At 35.7% G+C, this 16,618-nt stretch overlaps 1 protein-coding gene across 2 annotated transcripts in view; it reads left to right on the top strand.

Moving 5' to 3' along the window:
• SLC24A2 (solute carrier family 24 member 2) overlaps window positions 1-16,618 on the top strand; it is a 100,318-nt gene that overhangs the window by 57,917 nt on the left and 25,783 nt on the right. Inside the window, exons 5-7 of one of the 2 annotated variants that reach the window (XM_026043896.1) lie at window positions 7,904-7,954; window positions 13,815-13,910; window positions 15,888-15,976. In XM_026043896.1, coding sequence (XP_025899681.1) covers window positions 7,904-7,954; window positions 13,815-13,910; window positions 15,888-15,976 — 236 coding nt within the window. The remainder of the gene's footprint in view (window positions 1-7,903; window positions 7,955-13,814; window positions 13,911-15,887; window positions 15,977-16,618) is intronic. The other variant, XM_026043901.1, reaches the window with a different exon arrangement.

Genomic DNA, 16,618 nt, shown 5'->3' with positions numbered 1-16,618 from the left:
GATCCTGGACAAAATCCTGGCCCCATCAGAAAAGATGGTAAACATCCCAATGACTTTCACCAAAAGCGTGAAATTTTCACTTCTACATCCTGACATTCCCATTCTCACATGTGTTTGTGAGTTCTTCAGGAGGAAATACTCCTTTCAATGCCAGTGGGAATTTCGTTTGACCAAGATGGGATCAATTCTGGTATTACAGGTTAATTATCCTTTGGTGTCATTATGTTGTACAGAATATATGACACCAGTATTCTAGAGTTTGCAGGCAGATGGCATAAAGATAAATAAAATAAAATAGAAAGGAAACAAGGCCATCAGAAGGAGGATAGACATTATCCTTATCAACTTCGGGCTGTTCTTAAAAAAATAATAATCACCCAAAATATCAACAACTATGATCTGCTTTGTAATATTAATTTAAATATCTTCTTTTTTGTTGATTGTGTGTTTTAGTAAGGTGTCTTTGTCCCATCTCCTTAAAAAAAACTTCAGTGTCACTTCTGCAGTGTATCAGTTAGAATCCTGTCAGAGAAACCTTTGACAAACTTTAATTTGACACCAGAAAACGTTTAAAGGACTGTATGGACTGAAAGGACTGTAGGTTCTCAGTCTTGTTTTACATGGTGCACTAAAAGTAAAATAATAGGCATATCTTATTTTAAGGTGCTGCTATTATTCCCAGCCACCCAGAACTCTTTTGTTAAGTTTATACACATTTTCAATTATATTTCTATTTATATTCCAATTAGATAAAATTGAAATAAACTAATTATAATAAAAATAGGGAATTTTAATAAGATTTTTACCAGAACAAAAGCACCTAGAGTGAAAACTGTGTAAGGACATATGATAAGAGACAATAACTATAGAAACTTGAAACTTGAGACAAGATGAAAGATGACCACATTTATTTTTAAAGTATCTCATATAATGTAGTTTCTCTCCAAAGTGCTGCCTACTCACCAAGTAACTAGAAATCAGCTAAATGTGTCAACATAAAGATCTGSCTTATAGTCATTTAAATCAGTTCCTTTTTTTTAATTTTCTTTCTTTATTTCCTGTTTTAATAAAACAATACCAGCATTGGGATATGAAAGGCATGTTATTTATTGTTTTACTATTTAATCTTCTATTTAGACCCAGAAGAGGTTGCTTGCAATTGTTCTTTTACCAGAAAAGCCTCCACTTCTAAAGAACTGCCAGCTTGCACACCGGCAGCTTAAAGATTGACAAGCAGAAAATGTAGGCTACAACAATGAATTATAACTTGCATAATTTAGATTAACTTGGAGGCATTGTGGGAAAAAATCTTCTGCCTTTTAAAATATTTTTTGTCTCCTCTGCATGCTGCAGTGTTAATACATGGTAACTTCCATAGCAATCTAAGCCCTGTGACTGTCCCAGATGACACAGATAAATTAGGTAAAGAGTGATCTATAGAGGAGATAAGAAATTTATGAAGATTTCAAAAGGTGGGAGTCAAATTTAATCTGAGATTCAACAAAAGAAAATTATTTCAAAAGGAATTATTATTTCCTTTTAAAAATCGCAATGCCTGATATCCTTTAAGTGGTAGGATCTGTGGACTTTTCTATTACCTCAAAGATTCTATATTAAAGGAATTATTCTGTATTATAGTTATTCTTTATTTATAGTTTAGGACTCTTCCTTTACACCTATGTGATGTTAATCTCCATTATGTCTTTATCATATTTTTAACACTAAGAGTTCCGTGTTTCAGATCCAACATATTTGATCAAGTCAATCCAGATTTAATTTAAGTTTAGGTTTAATAGCTATGACAAATGATCTAGCCCACTTGAAGTTGGCTGKTTTTTGTTTATGGCTGGGTCTTTTATCTGCTAATTGAATTTTCTCAAGACCAGCTGGAAGAAATCACTAAAAGATTATGGAAGGAGAGGATCTATTCTTTCTTGATGTTATAATATGAATTCCTGTAAGGCATTTGCCTAAACTTCTAAATTTGCCTAAACTAAAGCAGAAACAAAGGATATGCTGTAAAACATGGTGACAAATGTAAGTTGAATCTGAATTGATATCATAAATATTTTAAAAAGGAGATAAATTCTTCAAGAAGAAACTGCTAAGGTGGCTGTTCACAAAATCTATTTGGAACATAAACAAGGGGGAATTCATTATTATAAATACAAGAGGCTTGATTAAAATAATAGCCCAAGCAATAAAGGCAATAAAAATCTTTGCAACTTACTTCTTTCTCTACCTCCTCTACTTCTAACCAAATAAGCAAATAACCAAAGGGCACATTCTGTGTCTGTGAGCACAAGAAAATGAGCAAAACATACTCTTCTCTAAAGCCAGTTTTTCTATAAATGTCAGTTAATTCCTTAATTCAAAGTTCTATCCTCCATTGGACAGTATAATCAAAGAGCAATAATGATCTAAATTGTAGTTAGGAAATCTCATTGCCGACTTCTTCAGCTGTACTTGCCAAGCTGCACATCTTCTCTCACTAATTATCCCAAACACAGGACTGTAGTTTGATTCAAGCAGCACTAACATAAAGTAAGAATCTCCAGTGGAGAATTATCTTGATATAAGTCCAATTTTCATTTCATCCATTTGTTAAAACTTCGCTATGGACAGTCATTCTCTTTGGGATCCAACCAGTGAATGAATTTATTACACTCATCATCACTTTTCTGCCCAGTGTCATGGCATGGGTGTCTCTGATAGCTCACCAGACAGCTTTCCAACCCAGATCAGTGAAAATTAATAGGGGCATCTGAAACACTGGAGAGAGAAGTATTGCAAATTGCAGTGGTAGAACCTGCCGGAGAACTTTGTGGTGGGATGAGATGCAATGAGGCTTGTAGGTTGGTCACCTTTACACCCTGCCATGCTGTAGTGTGCAGGGAGAACTTGTCACTAAGGGTAGCTCCTCTGATCTGAGACATGCTGCCACAGCTGTTTTTCAAGTTTATTCTGGCCCTCTCGTGAAGCTCATCAGTTAAAACCTGTTTCTTTAAATAGACATAAACCCAGAAATTTCATACATTTTCTTCATTAGGAAAAAAAAAAAAAAGAAGAGATTTCATGTATTCTTTTCTTTTCCCTGTACCCGCCTGCACTCAGAAGACTGCTGAACAATCATCACTGAATACCAAAATAAAKCCTTTGTTGCCTGCTCTGAAGCACTGTTTGGGACTGACTTTCAGAGTTGTATATGCAATCCGTTGCAYAAAAAAAATCCCTTTTGCTTCCAGTAATAGGCTAGGATTCATGATTACAAGATTTTTTTCGCTTTCAAGTCATACTTTTTGACTTGACTGCAAGTTCACTCTCAATTTTATTTAGCAGTCTCTAACCTCTTTTTCATTTCTCTTCYGCCTTTGTCTTACATTTTTCAACCCTTCGCTGGTTGAATTTATGAGTATGAAGACCTGGAAGAGATTTATACTCRTCATTTGCCACTGTACCAATAGCCCTAAGCCTACAAAAACTTAGCCAGAATCTCTGATTTTCTCACAAGAATGATCCCATAGGTTAAGGGTGAGTCCTTTGAAAGTGTTTGTTAAAAGGTATAAAGGAGTTTGCAAGCAAAGATTCAAGGCTTTTTTCATCATCTCCCTATCTGCATGACTATTGCTCTTTAAAGTTTGTTTAAGGGAAGGATGTGCTCATCTTCTGATATGCTGCAGATGATAAAACTAGTTACAGGGTACTAAGGAATTTAGAAAATAGTTACAAGATGCTGATTTTATTGTTTGGCTCTTGAAATCGACTACAAACTGTCCAGCAGTGTGTAGTCCTATTCCTACCATGATAAAGGAAGTTTTTTCCCAGTTTAACCGGTATCACAGATAAGTCAATATATACAATGATATAAGTGGAAGTTTCATCAATGCACAAAAAGATACTTACTGCCACCCTGCTTTTTCCCAAATGCCTCACAATTCCTTTTTAGCTAAGCTGCCACTGAGTTTAAAAAAGGATTATGCCTCAGCACCCTTATAACTGCAGAAATCAGACACTAGCAAGGTCAAGAAAATGCAACAATGGAAGATGCACTAAAAATGCAGGGATTACCTGCAGAGATTGCTATTTAGCAATTTTATTTGAATAAAAGAATAAGTTGACATCAATTTTTTTAATTCCTGTGGAGTATATATATAAAATAAATGTGATGAGAATTTTGATGCAGTTCTGTATTTTTATGCATAGCAGGAACTGTGTGTTGGTCTGGGCAACCCAGTGCAATGGTTTGCACTGTAAAAGAGTATGGGTTGCAATTACCACTAATCGCTGTTGACTAGCGATGCTATTCCTTCTGTTTACTTAGATATAGTGTAGCACCTACGTATACAGTAGAAAATAACAGGTAATAAGGCAGGTGGTGTCATCCTTCAGAAATGTCAAGTAAGGTTACCGGTAACCCTCCACTCACTTCTGTCTTTTAAAAACCCATGCAGAAAGGAAGAAATTGCCCCAGTGTCAGTGTGACTGCCCAGGGTTGGCTGCTAAGCTGCCCTTCTGCTTCCTCTCCCCACCACAAGGCCGTCAGGGATGCTCTGCTGATGGTGGCTCAGCCACGTGCMTGCGGTGGCCTCCCCAGCAGGAACCATGCAACATGCAGGGATGCACAGTGCCACTAATATCTACGTGTGTCTTGTCTTTCTGTCCTTCCTCACAACCTCTCCATGATCTCAAAGCCATGCTGATCACCACACTTTGGAAAGGAACATCAACCTGAAAGGATCTGCAAGGGAATGTTTCCCTATGATCCACCCCGGAATTGCCCAAAGTAAATTATTTATAAGAATTCGAGGTTGAGAGTAGGGCCATTTTAGGTACGCAGGATCAGTGTGAAAACTGTAAAATATTTTAACTTTAAAATAGTTCAAGCTTTTAGGATTTTTGAAAGTATTCTACAATGCCAGATGTATAGTAGGCATCAATTTAAATCAGTGTCAGAGAAATCTCCAGAATTTAAGAAGTCAGAAAGTTTCTCTAAACTTTCTCAAAGAATTCTCAAAATTTTGAAGTGTTGGATTTTCTATTCTATTTCTAACCAGCCTTTATCAGGGTATTTCAGACTTCAAATTCCATTTCATATCAGATGGTTAAAAGAGCTGAAAACTTACCAACATTTTTAAAATGTACCTCAATTCAGTTGGAGTTCATGTAGAATCATATTAAACAGAGCCCTATTTTAATAGGAAAATCCAAAAATAAATTAGGTAAACCTTTGTTTTGGAGCATTTTGATCAGATTAATATTAATTTATAATAGTATCTTAGCAACAAATTTAAAGAGAGCTTTTAAATTAGTGACATCATATAGGGCCCATTTGGAGGCATCTGGCTTTTATCTTTTGAGTATTTCCATGGTTCGTGGCACAAACTGCTGGGACCAGTCTTCTTCTGCACTTGTGTCTGAAATATATTTCACACAAAGCTGATGTACCAAGACAAGACAAATTTGACAGATCTTTAGTAGTGGCTTTGGATTTTTTTTTTTTTGTTTGTTTGTTTGTTTGTTTGTTTGTTTGCTTGTTTGCTTGCTTATTTTTTTACCATAATGATTTAGAACCCAGTTCTTTTACCTCCGGTGTTACTGAGCAGCACTGATGCATATATACTTGTTGAGATCGACAGAACGATATATGTAAGTGCCGTTGATTGTTTCTATCATCTGTAATGTTGTTTGTATAAGATAGCTCTGCTGTGGGTGTAGGACTACAAAAGCTTTGAGGACTACAAGCAACTTGGGGACACTATCAAGATTAGTGTTCTTCCTGGAACTAGCTTTGCCAGCTGCGAGGGTTCAAGCTTGGCATGCTGAATTGCTGGTGCTGTGCAGGCGCTTAGGACATGCCTAGTGTCAGTGCCGTGCACTTGAATGGATCTGTTCTTTCCGTTTCTCTGTTTTTGTATGGTCTGAGCCTCCTCCTTTTCCTTCCTGACTGCCATATCTATATCATTTCAGCAGGGACTGAAGCAAAKGCAGATCTAAACCCGACTGCCAGTACCTCATTTTCCTTCTGCTGTGGCTTTTCTTTTTTGTTTCTGGCATGGGCTTCCCTTCCTGTTCCCATCCTACAGTGGGTTCAAACCCAGTGTTCGGGTTGGTGATGTCCAGTGCCAACATCAAGCATCATCACAGGTTCCTTGCACAGGGGACATCCATCTTAATATGATAGGAACATCATTTGCATAAGGAATTTGAGACTCTCAGGCTAAAAKCTAGACATTAGGACAACAGCTTTTTATGTATAAAACCAACATTATATTACAGAGTTAAGAATACATTTACAAAATAGTGCATGAATAACTGCATCATTTCAAAGCAGCACAAAATGTATTTCTTCAAAAGACGTCTTTCTATGTSTTGAAAGACTTGAGAAATACCATATGATTATGGGCATACTTATGTGCATATAAGGACAGACTACATTGTACAATAATACTATGTCAGTCATTGTAATGGATTTTGTTAAAGTAGGTTTACGTTTAAGTGAAGTTCAATTTTAAAATTCCAAGTATAATAAAAATTCGTATTTTTAGGTACATGTCATAAAACTTTCTCTTAGTGTACAAGTGATGTAAGAAATGWTTGTTTTGCAATCTGCAAATTAATAAAAAATGGATCTTTGAAGGTACCAGATAAAGTACCAGTATCAGCACATCACCACAATATTTTAGAATTAAAAGCTAAAAGCAAGATTTCTATTAAAATTCACCCATATGGAATAAATATAGAAAGATTATAATGTGCATCAAAACAAAATAATTGGCTATTTAAGTACTTTCATAAACATCAATAAAGAATAATTGCATAGAAAACACTAATATAAAATTGTTAAATATCCATTTTTATAACTGGACTGTTTCAAAGGTTGAATGCTTAGAAGTTCAGTTGTAAAGCTTTACCTAGTGAAATTGCATACAAATTCTGCAGCATTGTGCAGCTTGTACTGTGTTCTGCTTTGTAGAATTTTGAAACTTATATTAATTATTTTGAAGATGCACATGCAAAACTTAAGAACGAAAAGAATGAAATGTAAAGCAACATCTGGAGAAGGAATGGGATTTTGTACCAGAATCTGTCACATGGAAGACCAGACCTAAGGCCCTCAGGAGTTCTACTTTCCACTCATTCTTCTAATGTGACAGACCATAATAATGTGTGACATTCAGATCCAATTAATGATTTAATAAATCTAATTAATATATAATTAATTAATCAATTAATTAACTGACTATTTAATGTAGATGTTATAACACCTATTGACATGAGTAAATAAATTTTTTTTGATCTCACACATAATTAGAGAGTGGTCAAATTAAGTAATTCCTATACATCAAGTCAGCATCAGAATGTGAGGCAGCATCTTATAAAAGAACATCTATAGTCTCATGAAGTTCCATCTCCATGTGAGGAAGAACTTCTTCGCTATGAGGGTGCCAGAGCCCTGGCACAGGCTGCCCAGGGAGGCTGTGGAGTCTCCTTCTCTGGAGATCTTCCMAACCCGCCTGGATGCCGCCCTGTGCCCYGTGCTCTGGGTGTCCCTGCTGGAGCAGGGGGYTGGACTGGATGATCTCTAGAGGTSCCTTCCAACCTCAACCAGTCTGTGATTCTGTGATTATGTATGGAAGCACCAAAATTGGCAACCACCTGGAAAAGGCTGAATTTTAGATTTCAGTGCTTCTGGGATCTCACTCTAGCAGGCCATTTAACTTAAGTGACTTGTGAAACTACCTGGGGGGAAAAGGCTCTGCTATATTTGCAATCCATGTTTTGCTGTCCTGCAGAATTTTTTTGCATAATCACTGTGAAGTTTATGAAGCACATGCAAAAACATGTACATTTCTTCAATGTCTGCTGGTTCCTTATCTTTGTGTCTTTTACTGTGATGTTGTAGAGCTTGGATCATATGGAAACCTAAAATATTATGACACAATGACTGAAGAAGGTAAGAAATATTTTAGAATTGTTTGTATGAGCTTTCTGTAAAGTCCTTCTTTAAGAGCCTTTTGTGTGTTTCCTTTATTTTACTTTGTACTATTTTCCCTTTTTTCATTTTGAATAATTCTTTTTTGCATGATTTCATTGTCAGTGTAATCAGTTGTCGCTCTCTTTTCAGGTTACTGTCATCAGCTTTTTCAGATAAGGAAATGTGTTTATTAAAGAAGGACATACATGCAAATCTACACTCACAAATTATACTGTGTAATAGAGCTTATAGTGGCTTATTTTATGTCATATTTTACAGTATATTCAAGAAGATGAGATCATTTATGAATGTTCAAATGTCTCAGTTTGAGAACATTTATCAAATTACATTTTTTGTATTATTCAAAAGTAATGAATAAACTTCTTTCAAAAAAAAAAAAAAGTAGGCTTCACTATTTCTAGCATGTTAATTGTATGCTTAACTGCAATACAAAAAATATATAAAATCCTGATTCTACAGTACAAGTGGGAAGTAATTAAGGCCTGAATCAGTGCTCAGTGAAATCTCAGGGAATTTTTCAGCTGAGTCAGAAGTACTGCTGTTTATAATGCTAATTCGGGAAAGCAGTTAAGGATAGGCTTAATTTCCACCATGTGCTTCAATCAGCGTTTCTGCAATTGGGAAGTTTGCCTCAGCTGAGCCCTGGCAGGAGTCAAGGCCTCTCGTGCCTCTCTGGTTGCAGCACCAGGCTGAGGGTTCCACGTGTGTTCAGTTTTGCAGTGAATGGTTTGCTTGAAGATGGAGATAAATGCTAGGCCGGTAGAAAAAGTTAACCATTTATTCCTACTTAAGTTTAATCATGGAAATACGAGATGAATGACTTGAGTCTCCCTATTAAAAAAAAAAAAAAGTAAATATTCGATTCTGACTATATCCCATTTGCTGCATTTGCTGTTGACAGTGACATACACTCATACTATTCTGAGCCCTACTTTGACAGACAGTTTCTGACACCTTTGCACCCAGAATTGCCAGATGCTGATTTCTTCTAGAGAAGGTGCAAGCCCCAGTTTGTATGGATAGTTATCCAGCTGGAAAATTCACTGATTTACAAAGATGGTGTGAAATAATAGACTCTTGCAAGGGGACTTTACTGCACGTATTGAGGTTTAGGATGTTTAAATACCTCTCTCAAGCATTGGAAGTGAGTTTTTAACTAAGGTGACTTAGACAGAGTTACCACAGCTAAAGTTTTTGCAATATATCTTGTCTCACTATTTATCATCATCAAGTTACAGATATCCTTTCTTGTAGCCTCAGAGCTGGTACAGAGAGCTTTTGAGCTTTTTTTTTTTTCCTTTGTTTTCCTGCAGTACTAAATCTACCATCATTACATTAATAGATTTCTAAGTTGTATAATTACTCTAGTGTTAAATATAGTTATTTGTGGGTAAATATCCATGTAAGTATGCTCTGTGCATGCTTACAGTATGTATATGTATATATATATACTGCTATATATAACTGCTGTATATTATTACCAGGCTTATGCTGATTATAATTCTGTAAATATTTAATGTAATCTTAGAGAGCACTCTTCATGAATAAATAATCCAAGACCTACTGCACGTTTTCTTCCAGTAGCAAAAACAAGGAGTGGAGCACTTTTTGTCATTAGGAGTCTTTAACACTGGCAGGAATCTGTGATATGGGTTCTCAAATACAGCTATCGTCTTCATCATTTTTATGTGTCTTCAAAGACCAGATATAGGGTAGTGTATCCCATAAACTTAGATCAAAGCATGCTATATTTTGAATGTTCCGTTTAGATATGCAGAAAGTAATCTCCATCACTCTGCATCATACTTCTTTCCCTTATCCTTTTTTTCCTCTTCATCTTCCTTTTTTTAACCGAGCTTTCTATACATTTAGTATAAAATTATGTAGAAAAAAAYGTAAATCCAATTAAAAATCTGTGGATTTTAGTAGAAAAATGCTTGTGTCAGGGTCCTAAAGCCCTGAGCGAAGAGGGATAATAAATCTTTTAAGTCCTCGGATGAAGACACACAAGGCACATCAATTCGTGATGTAGGATAAGAAGAAGGAGAGGCAGAAAATGACAATACCGATATAGCAAATTATTCAGAAGTCTGTTGTGGCCCTGGGTCTTAGCAGCTCTACTGTTTTGTTACCTCCTGTTTGATCTGAATTACTTTAGATTAATCACTGTTTGAACAGGACCTGTTTGGGGAAAACATGTGATGGGAACCAGGTGGGAATATGAAAATATGCATATATGTGCAGATTCCTGTATTCATGTTACACTTTGGTGACTTTTTAGCATGAAAACTGAAAACTGGGTATAACAAGGATTTCTGAAGTTGATCAGTTGTGATACAATAGTTTTATTCCCTAGCTGGACACCAGCAGGCCAAGTAGGCACAGGTTAGGTTGCCCAGGCAGTCTTAAATTTGACATCTTGTGACTCATGAGTGTTTGGCTGTATTGCTAGTGTGTTTTGCAGATGTAGCAATTTGCATTTAGTTAGAGGCTGAAAATCAGACAAATGATACAGTCTTGATTTTTTAAATCCAGTACATTTCCCCCAAAAAATTTCTCTCAAATCAAAGGCTTCCGATCCAGAGAATCTGAGTCTGTAATCTGGTTTACAGTCAAAAGACTTTTATTATAACCTTGATCAAGAGTCARCTCAGAGACTGGAGATGCCAGCTGGAGTTACTCATGTACATCAAGGCATGTGTATATTTTGCAATGCTGATTTGTTTTCCTGTATTCAAATATAGCCAATATAGCTTTAAACTACCTTAATTTACTTAAGAATTTTCTAAAATAGTTTATCCTATTTGTGGTGTGTAGCATCAAGGATCTTCAGACCTGGACTGTCATGTAAATGAGATTGATGTATGCATAATAATGTAAAATGCATACATCAAAAAATAAAAACTATTTTAGGCAATCAATAGTACATAAGGCTGTGAAAGRCAAAACCTTTGTTAGAAAAAAAATGTAATTTGCAGTGCAAATCTGCTGGAAAGAAGTACAGTTGCATGAAATTCCCATGGTTTATCATAGTAATCCCAACTGAAGATGAGAGAAAGGCATGACAGAAGATCTATGCCTAAAAATAAATCTGTGGGGCTTTCTATTAAATATGAGTGATTTAGAAACATCCCATTATGGTCTTATTCCTTGGAGGGTTGRTGTGTCCCTGAGCTTTTCCTTTGCCAAGCAAGTTTTAATTAGCTTTGTTCTCTCTCTTAAGGAGGAGAAGGGAAGGAGGAGACTCCACCTCTGTTTCTGTGTCAATGCCCTCATGCAGGCTAGCAGCAGTGTTCACCTGCAATTGCCCTTCAGTTTTACACTTTCTTTAGTCAGTTTTGGTCTTTTTTTTTTTTTCTACTKCTTGTTCAGCTGTACTGAGCAAATCAAATGTGAGTGAAAGAAGTAAAAGTATGTGAGATAAACCATGTACTTTCTCAAAGAAAAATGAAAGAAAATAGTCTTTTCATTGKAAATAATCAGTCTAATTTCCATGTCCTTAATTTTTAACTATGGAGCAGTCCCCTGAATGAAGTGGTGGATGTGTATCTTCCATCTTAAGTTTTAAGCTTATATAAAGTAGAATTATTCTCTATAAGGGTATTTCATTTTCAGTTCACTAATAGCTCTAACTTCTCTAAACAGAACTAAACAATTCTAACCAAAACAAGAGTATCCCTATAAAACTCTGCGTTATTCTAATTAAACTCTTCAAAAATATGACTTGTAAATTAAGAACAATCTGGAGAAGGTGAAGATGTAGATGTTTTTACACACAATATTTCAGAAGGATCTCATGTGCTTCATTTGCTTTGCTTCTAAAAATGCAGTTTATGTCTGTGATATCATAAGCCAAATCCTAAAATGTGCAAAGTGAAATTGTACTCTGAAGCTTACTACCAGTAATTTATGATCAAGGGATATGAAAAATTGCAGGCACCTTTGAAAATGTACACGTGCTTCAGGATAAGCTCTTTTGTTTCTCCTAAATTTGCTTAAAATTGAATKAGAAACTGACTTAACTTTTCCAAAGTTTCTGCATAAAATATTTCAAAATATGATTATATTTCTCTGTTTTGTTTTTTTTTCTCTCTTCAGCTCACTTTTTAACCTGAGCACTTCTCTTTCTCTCTCTTCTTTTTTCCTTTTTTTAGCTTTTTTTCTCTTCTTCCTTGTCTAACTAAAATCTCTGGCATTGACTGCCTGCACTGAAATAAGGAGGTGTCTTACTATTTATCATTGTGTTCAACTCTGCAGTGATCTTCTGCAGGCGTTTCCTGTGGCATTATATACCAAATACTTAACAATATGTTCTTAAATGATAACTATTGTTTTTGAGTGTGATTTGTTTATGATAAGATTGAGATTGCTGAAAGGGCAGTGCTTATTTATTGACATTTTGTGTTATTTTCATTTTTATACTTTTGAGGTGAGTTGTTGACAAAGTAAATCCAGTTCCTCACAAATGCTATGTGCTAGTCCCATTACACATCAGAATGTAGCTTCTGTGCTACAGAAGTTAGTGATGAATTTCTTATAATGGTACTGTTTCCTAAAAGCTCCCTCTTGTGAGAGGGGTAAGAGGATTTGTTTTGACCCACGATTCCTTCCACAACACTGTGTTTCAACTTAGAAATATTGACTCTGCATTATCCATCTCACTGAGTTCATTCATGACTTCTGTCTSCTTCCCAGTGTTAATGAATTATTCGGTCCCTATGAGATATTTTTTGGCCATAAGCCTGAACACTTTTTGCAGCAAGGACAAAACCAGTTGGACAGCTTTCAATTATTTTTTTTTTTTTTAACTGGAGATGAAGAATTAAAACAATGAAAAGCCCTGTCTGGTATTTGTATTTTTAATTAGAAGTGTACTGTGCTGCAGTTATCCAATTATATTTGGGAAAGCGGAGGAAGAATAGCAATGAGAACAAAAACAGAAAAGAATGCATACAACATCTTCCTACAAAAAAAAAAAAAAAAAAAAAAACTGTCATAACCTATCCAGAGAGCTGTAATGTAAGAAAACCAACTTAGAGGAAGGACTGGGTTCATTTCATTTAATGTCTGCCATCTTTGACATTGTCTACTTTAAATATACAGTTTGGACTTAACAACCAATAAAGAGTGATGGAATCATAGACTTCGCTTTTAGGAGGAGACAAATTGTCGCAGGGTCAGTCTAGATGATGAGCTGTGAGTAGATCTCTAATTTCTTCAAGGATAACCTGATGGGAGACCTCAGCCATCTGGCAAGTTGAGAAGCTTTTATGAAAATCGTTTGTTATGAAGATTTCTTCCTGTCCTTCTGAAATGTCTGTAGTCACAGGGACACAGCTGATTACAAATGGACAAAATAACCACAATCAGTGTGACAGAATTTATGGATACTCTTAAATTCTGTGTTACTGTGCTCCTAATTTAGACCTGAACCCGTGCTGTTATCTTTGGTTGTCTTCTGTTTAGGCTGAAATTCTACACCAGCACTTTCATAGGTGGAACTTCAGTGACTTCTTCAGAAGAAAAACATTTTTTTTCTGTTGTTTTCAATTACTTTTCAATTATTTGCTGATTTCTCAGAATAAGAAAAAAAAAGTTTATACAATTTCCACTAAAAAGAAAATTGTGAGTATATTTCAGAGTACATAAGTAATAAGTATATATCAGGATATCAGAGGRAAGTGTTTAATAACATATTTGCTGCTTGGGAAGGGATGGAAATGGATTAGTGGCAGGGATTTATGCAGCCTAAGCTCTTGCCAGGATACCTCGCCTCTCAAAATGTCTGCATTTAAATAATGGTAATGCTTTCTTTTAGGAAAGTTCAAAGAGAGGGCCTCAATTCTTCATAAGATTGCCAAAAAGAAGTGCCAGGTGGAAGACGGCGAGAGGCGGAATGGACCTGCTAATCACGGTGAGCATCCCAGTGCAGACTCCCCACTAGCCCCTGAGTTCCCTCTGAGAGCTCACTCTGCTGTTCTGCTTGAAAATCCTTGGAGCCAAATTTCCCCTTCAACATAATTTGAGATAAGCTAGTAATAATTATTCTGATTACCTGTATGAAAAAGCATAAAACACAGGGAGGGGCTGGTCTAATTAAGACACTGTAATGACTCCCTACAGGGAAAATGCAGGAATGCAATGCTGATTTTGACATGAGAGAAAGAGGCAAAATTTGAAAACTCAGTGATTTTACTGAGCTTAGAAAGGTTGGCGCAGGGGCTGACCGTACTGTGTTATTTCCTCATAATTGGTTGTGCTGCACAAAACCTGGTTTGCTTCAGCCGTTCTGCACGTCCATAGCATCCCCAGGGACCAAGTGAATAGCTGTGGCAGCCACACCTGGTTTATAGCACTGCCAGCTTGTTTTCTGATTTGTTTTTGGTTTTTTCCCCCGTCCACATAGGTAATGAAATCTGCCACATATGCAGTTTGCACTGTTTTATAAATTATAAAGCAGGTTTCATCACTTTGTAGTTGATGGAGCCCTGAGAATTTTCCAGTGGTGAAGTCAACCCCCTTAGAAATTTTTGTGCAGGCATTTACTCTAAATTATAGATGAATCTTTCCTGAGGTTGAGAAACACTGCTCTAAGAATATAGAGATTTCAGGTGACAGCATTCTTGCCACAATAATAAAAAGAGCCTTCACATTTAGCATTTGATATGTGCATCTGCGAGTYGCAGAGAATTAGTCAGGCCTGCATATGCTACTCTTGTACAAAATCAGCTTACTATGTTTTCCCATTAAGGGTAGGAATGTATCTTTTAGTTCAGAAGTTCATACATTAAAAAGAAATCCTTACCATGAATCCTCTTTTCTCTCCCACTGCATGTTTTCTGCATTAGAAAACCAGATGCAAATGTGTCTGATAAAAGCTGAATTGTTTTATCAGTTGATACTTTCCCTGACCTTGTACTATATTTGGATACAGTCTGCCTGCAGCRTCAAGCAATTGGATGGGATGCTCCATTAATACACCATAATGCTGTATGTGGGGTTAAGAGACAGCCCAAATGCACTGAAATAATTACAGGCAGTCTGGCACTCCACTCAGATTTTTAATTAAGAGTAGTCTCAGGGTAGCAGTAATGCAACCACATAGCTGTATTTACCTCTGTGTGCAAGGAACATTGAACCCAATATAGACAGAGCTTTATAACCTTATATTATTCAAGGGATTTTTGGCCATTGATATTTTTGTCTAGTACATACCAAAAGAGATAATTATTGTTTAGAGATTTCAGAGACAGTCAAGGCAAGAATAAATTTGAAGAAACCTAGATTTAGAAACCAAAGSCTCTATTTTGTTCCTCTAATCTGTGTAAAGTTTTTGCATGAGGGCTATAAGACTGTTATGAAGGTATTGGATCATCCTTTTATTCTATTCCCATATACTTTTAGAAAAAGAAAAAATACAAATGCTGTTAGGAAGTAACTTTACTAATTGCAAAGGTATAATGCAGAATGCCTCTGCAGAGTTTGCAGAGATAACATATTATAAAAAATAATTATGTGGTTTTTGTTTGTTTGATATGCTGTATRCTGTATGAGTACAATGCTTTATGTCAGTTTTTACGTTAAATATTGACTTACCTTAAATAAAATGGCTTTAGCAAAAGTAAAGCAAAAGTAAATTAGTTAGGAGCACTGAATATTCTCCAAAGTCATTAAATAAATTTTAAATTTCCAGAATGTAAGTGCCAATAGGATAGTCAGYAACGTCACCACTGATCTGAACTGCATTCAAAATGTGCCAGAATTTCTCTCTCCCTTTTTTTGTGTATCATTAATATTTGATGACTTAGATATAACAACAATTTCTTTAAAAGTTTTGTTATGTAATATTTTGTTCTGTCATTTTCTTTCCTGTTTATGGATGATGACACAGAAAAAAGTGCAAAAGTGGAAGTTGCAGTAACACCACCAAGTGATTCAGGACCAGTGCAGAATGGGATCGCCCATAACGTCGAAGAAGAGGTTAATGTCTTTTTTAATTCTTTTCAATTTTAATTTTGGTAGATATATTCTGTGGTTGTTTCTGCTTTTCACTGAAAGTACACATCCTAATAGTAAGGAACTGTTGTTATGAACTGGCTATAATATGTTTAATCTTTTTTCTCAACAAAACCCAGTATATGAGAAAATGTATTGTCATATAAAGAAGTTTTTCTTGTGCCTCTTATGCCTTTCCATGTGAAGTAAGTCTCGTAGTTTGGAATGGATTTTTTTTCAGAAATATATTTCTATTTATCAGACAAGAAGTTATGCCCGTAGCACTTAATACAGCTAATGGCTACTGCTTGTCTGCTTGCTTATCATCACATTGCATAGAATTTGCTCTCTTAACATCTTACAGCATCATGAGGCTTCTCATGCAGTAATTCATGGCATAGCTAAAAGTAGTTACAAAAGAATGGTACAGGAACAACTTGGTTCATACAACTAACAAATGAATCCTAATGAGATATACCTATGCTAGTGTTTCTTGGACTCTCATTCATAAGACTTAAACTCTGCAAAAAAAAAAAAAAAAAAAAAAAGAACACTTAAATTTACTTATTTTAACATACACCTTTTGCAGACAATAGTAACTGACTAACTGTGTTTGTCACACATCTT

Source organism: Nothoprocta perdicaria, unplaced genomic scaffold (assembly GCF_003342845.1).
Source record: "Nothoprocta perdicaria isolate Ctin4 unplaced genomic scaffold, notPer1 scaffold_104, whole genome shotgun sequence".
NCBI classification, from domain to species: domain Eukaryota; kingdom Metazoa; phylum Chordata; class Aves; order Tinamiformes; family Tinamidae; genus Nothoprocta; species Nothoprocta perdicaria.
This window is presented reverse-complemented; position numbering and strand designations above follow the sequence as displayed.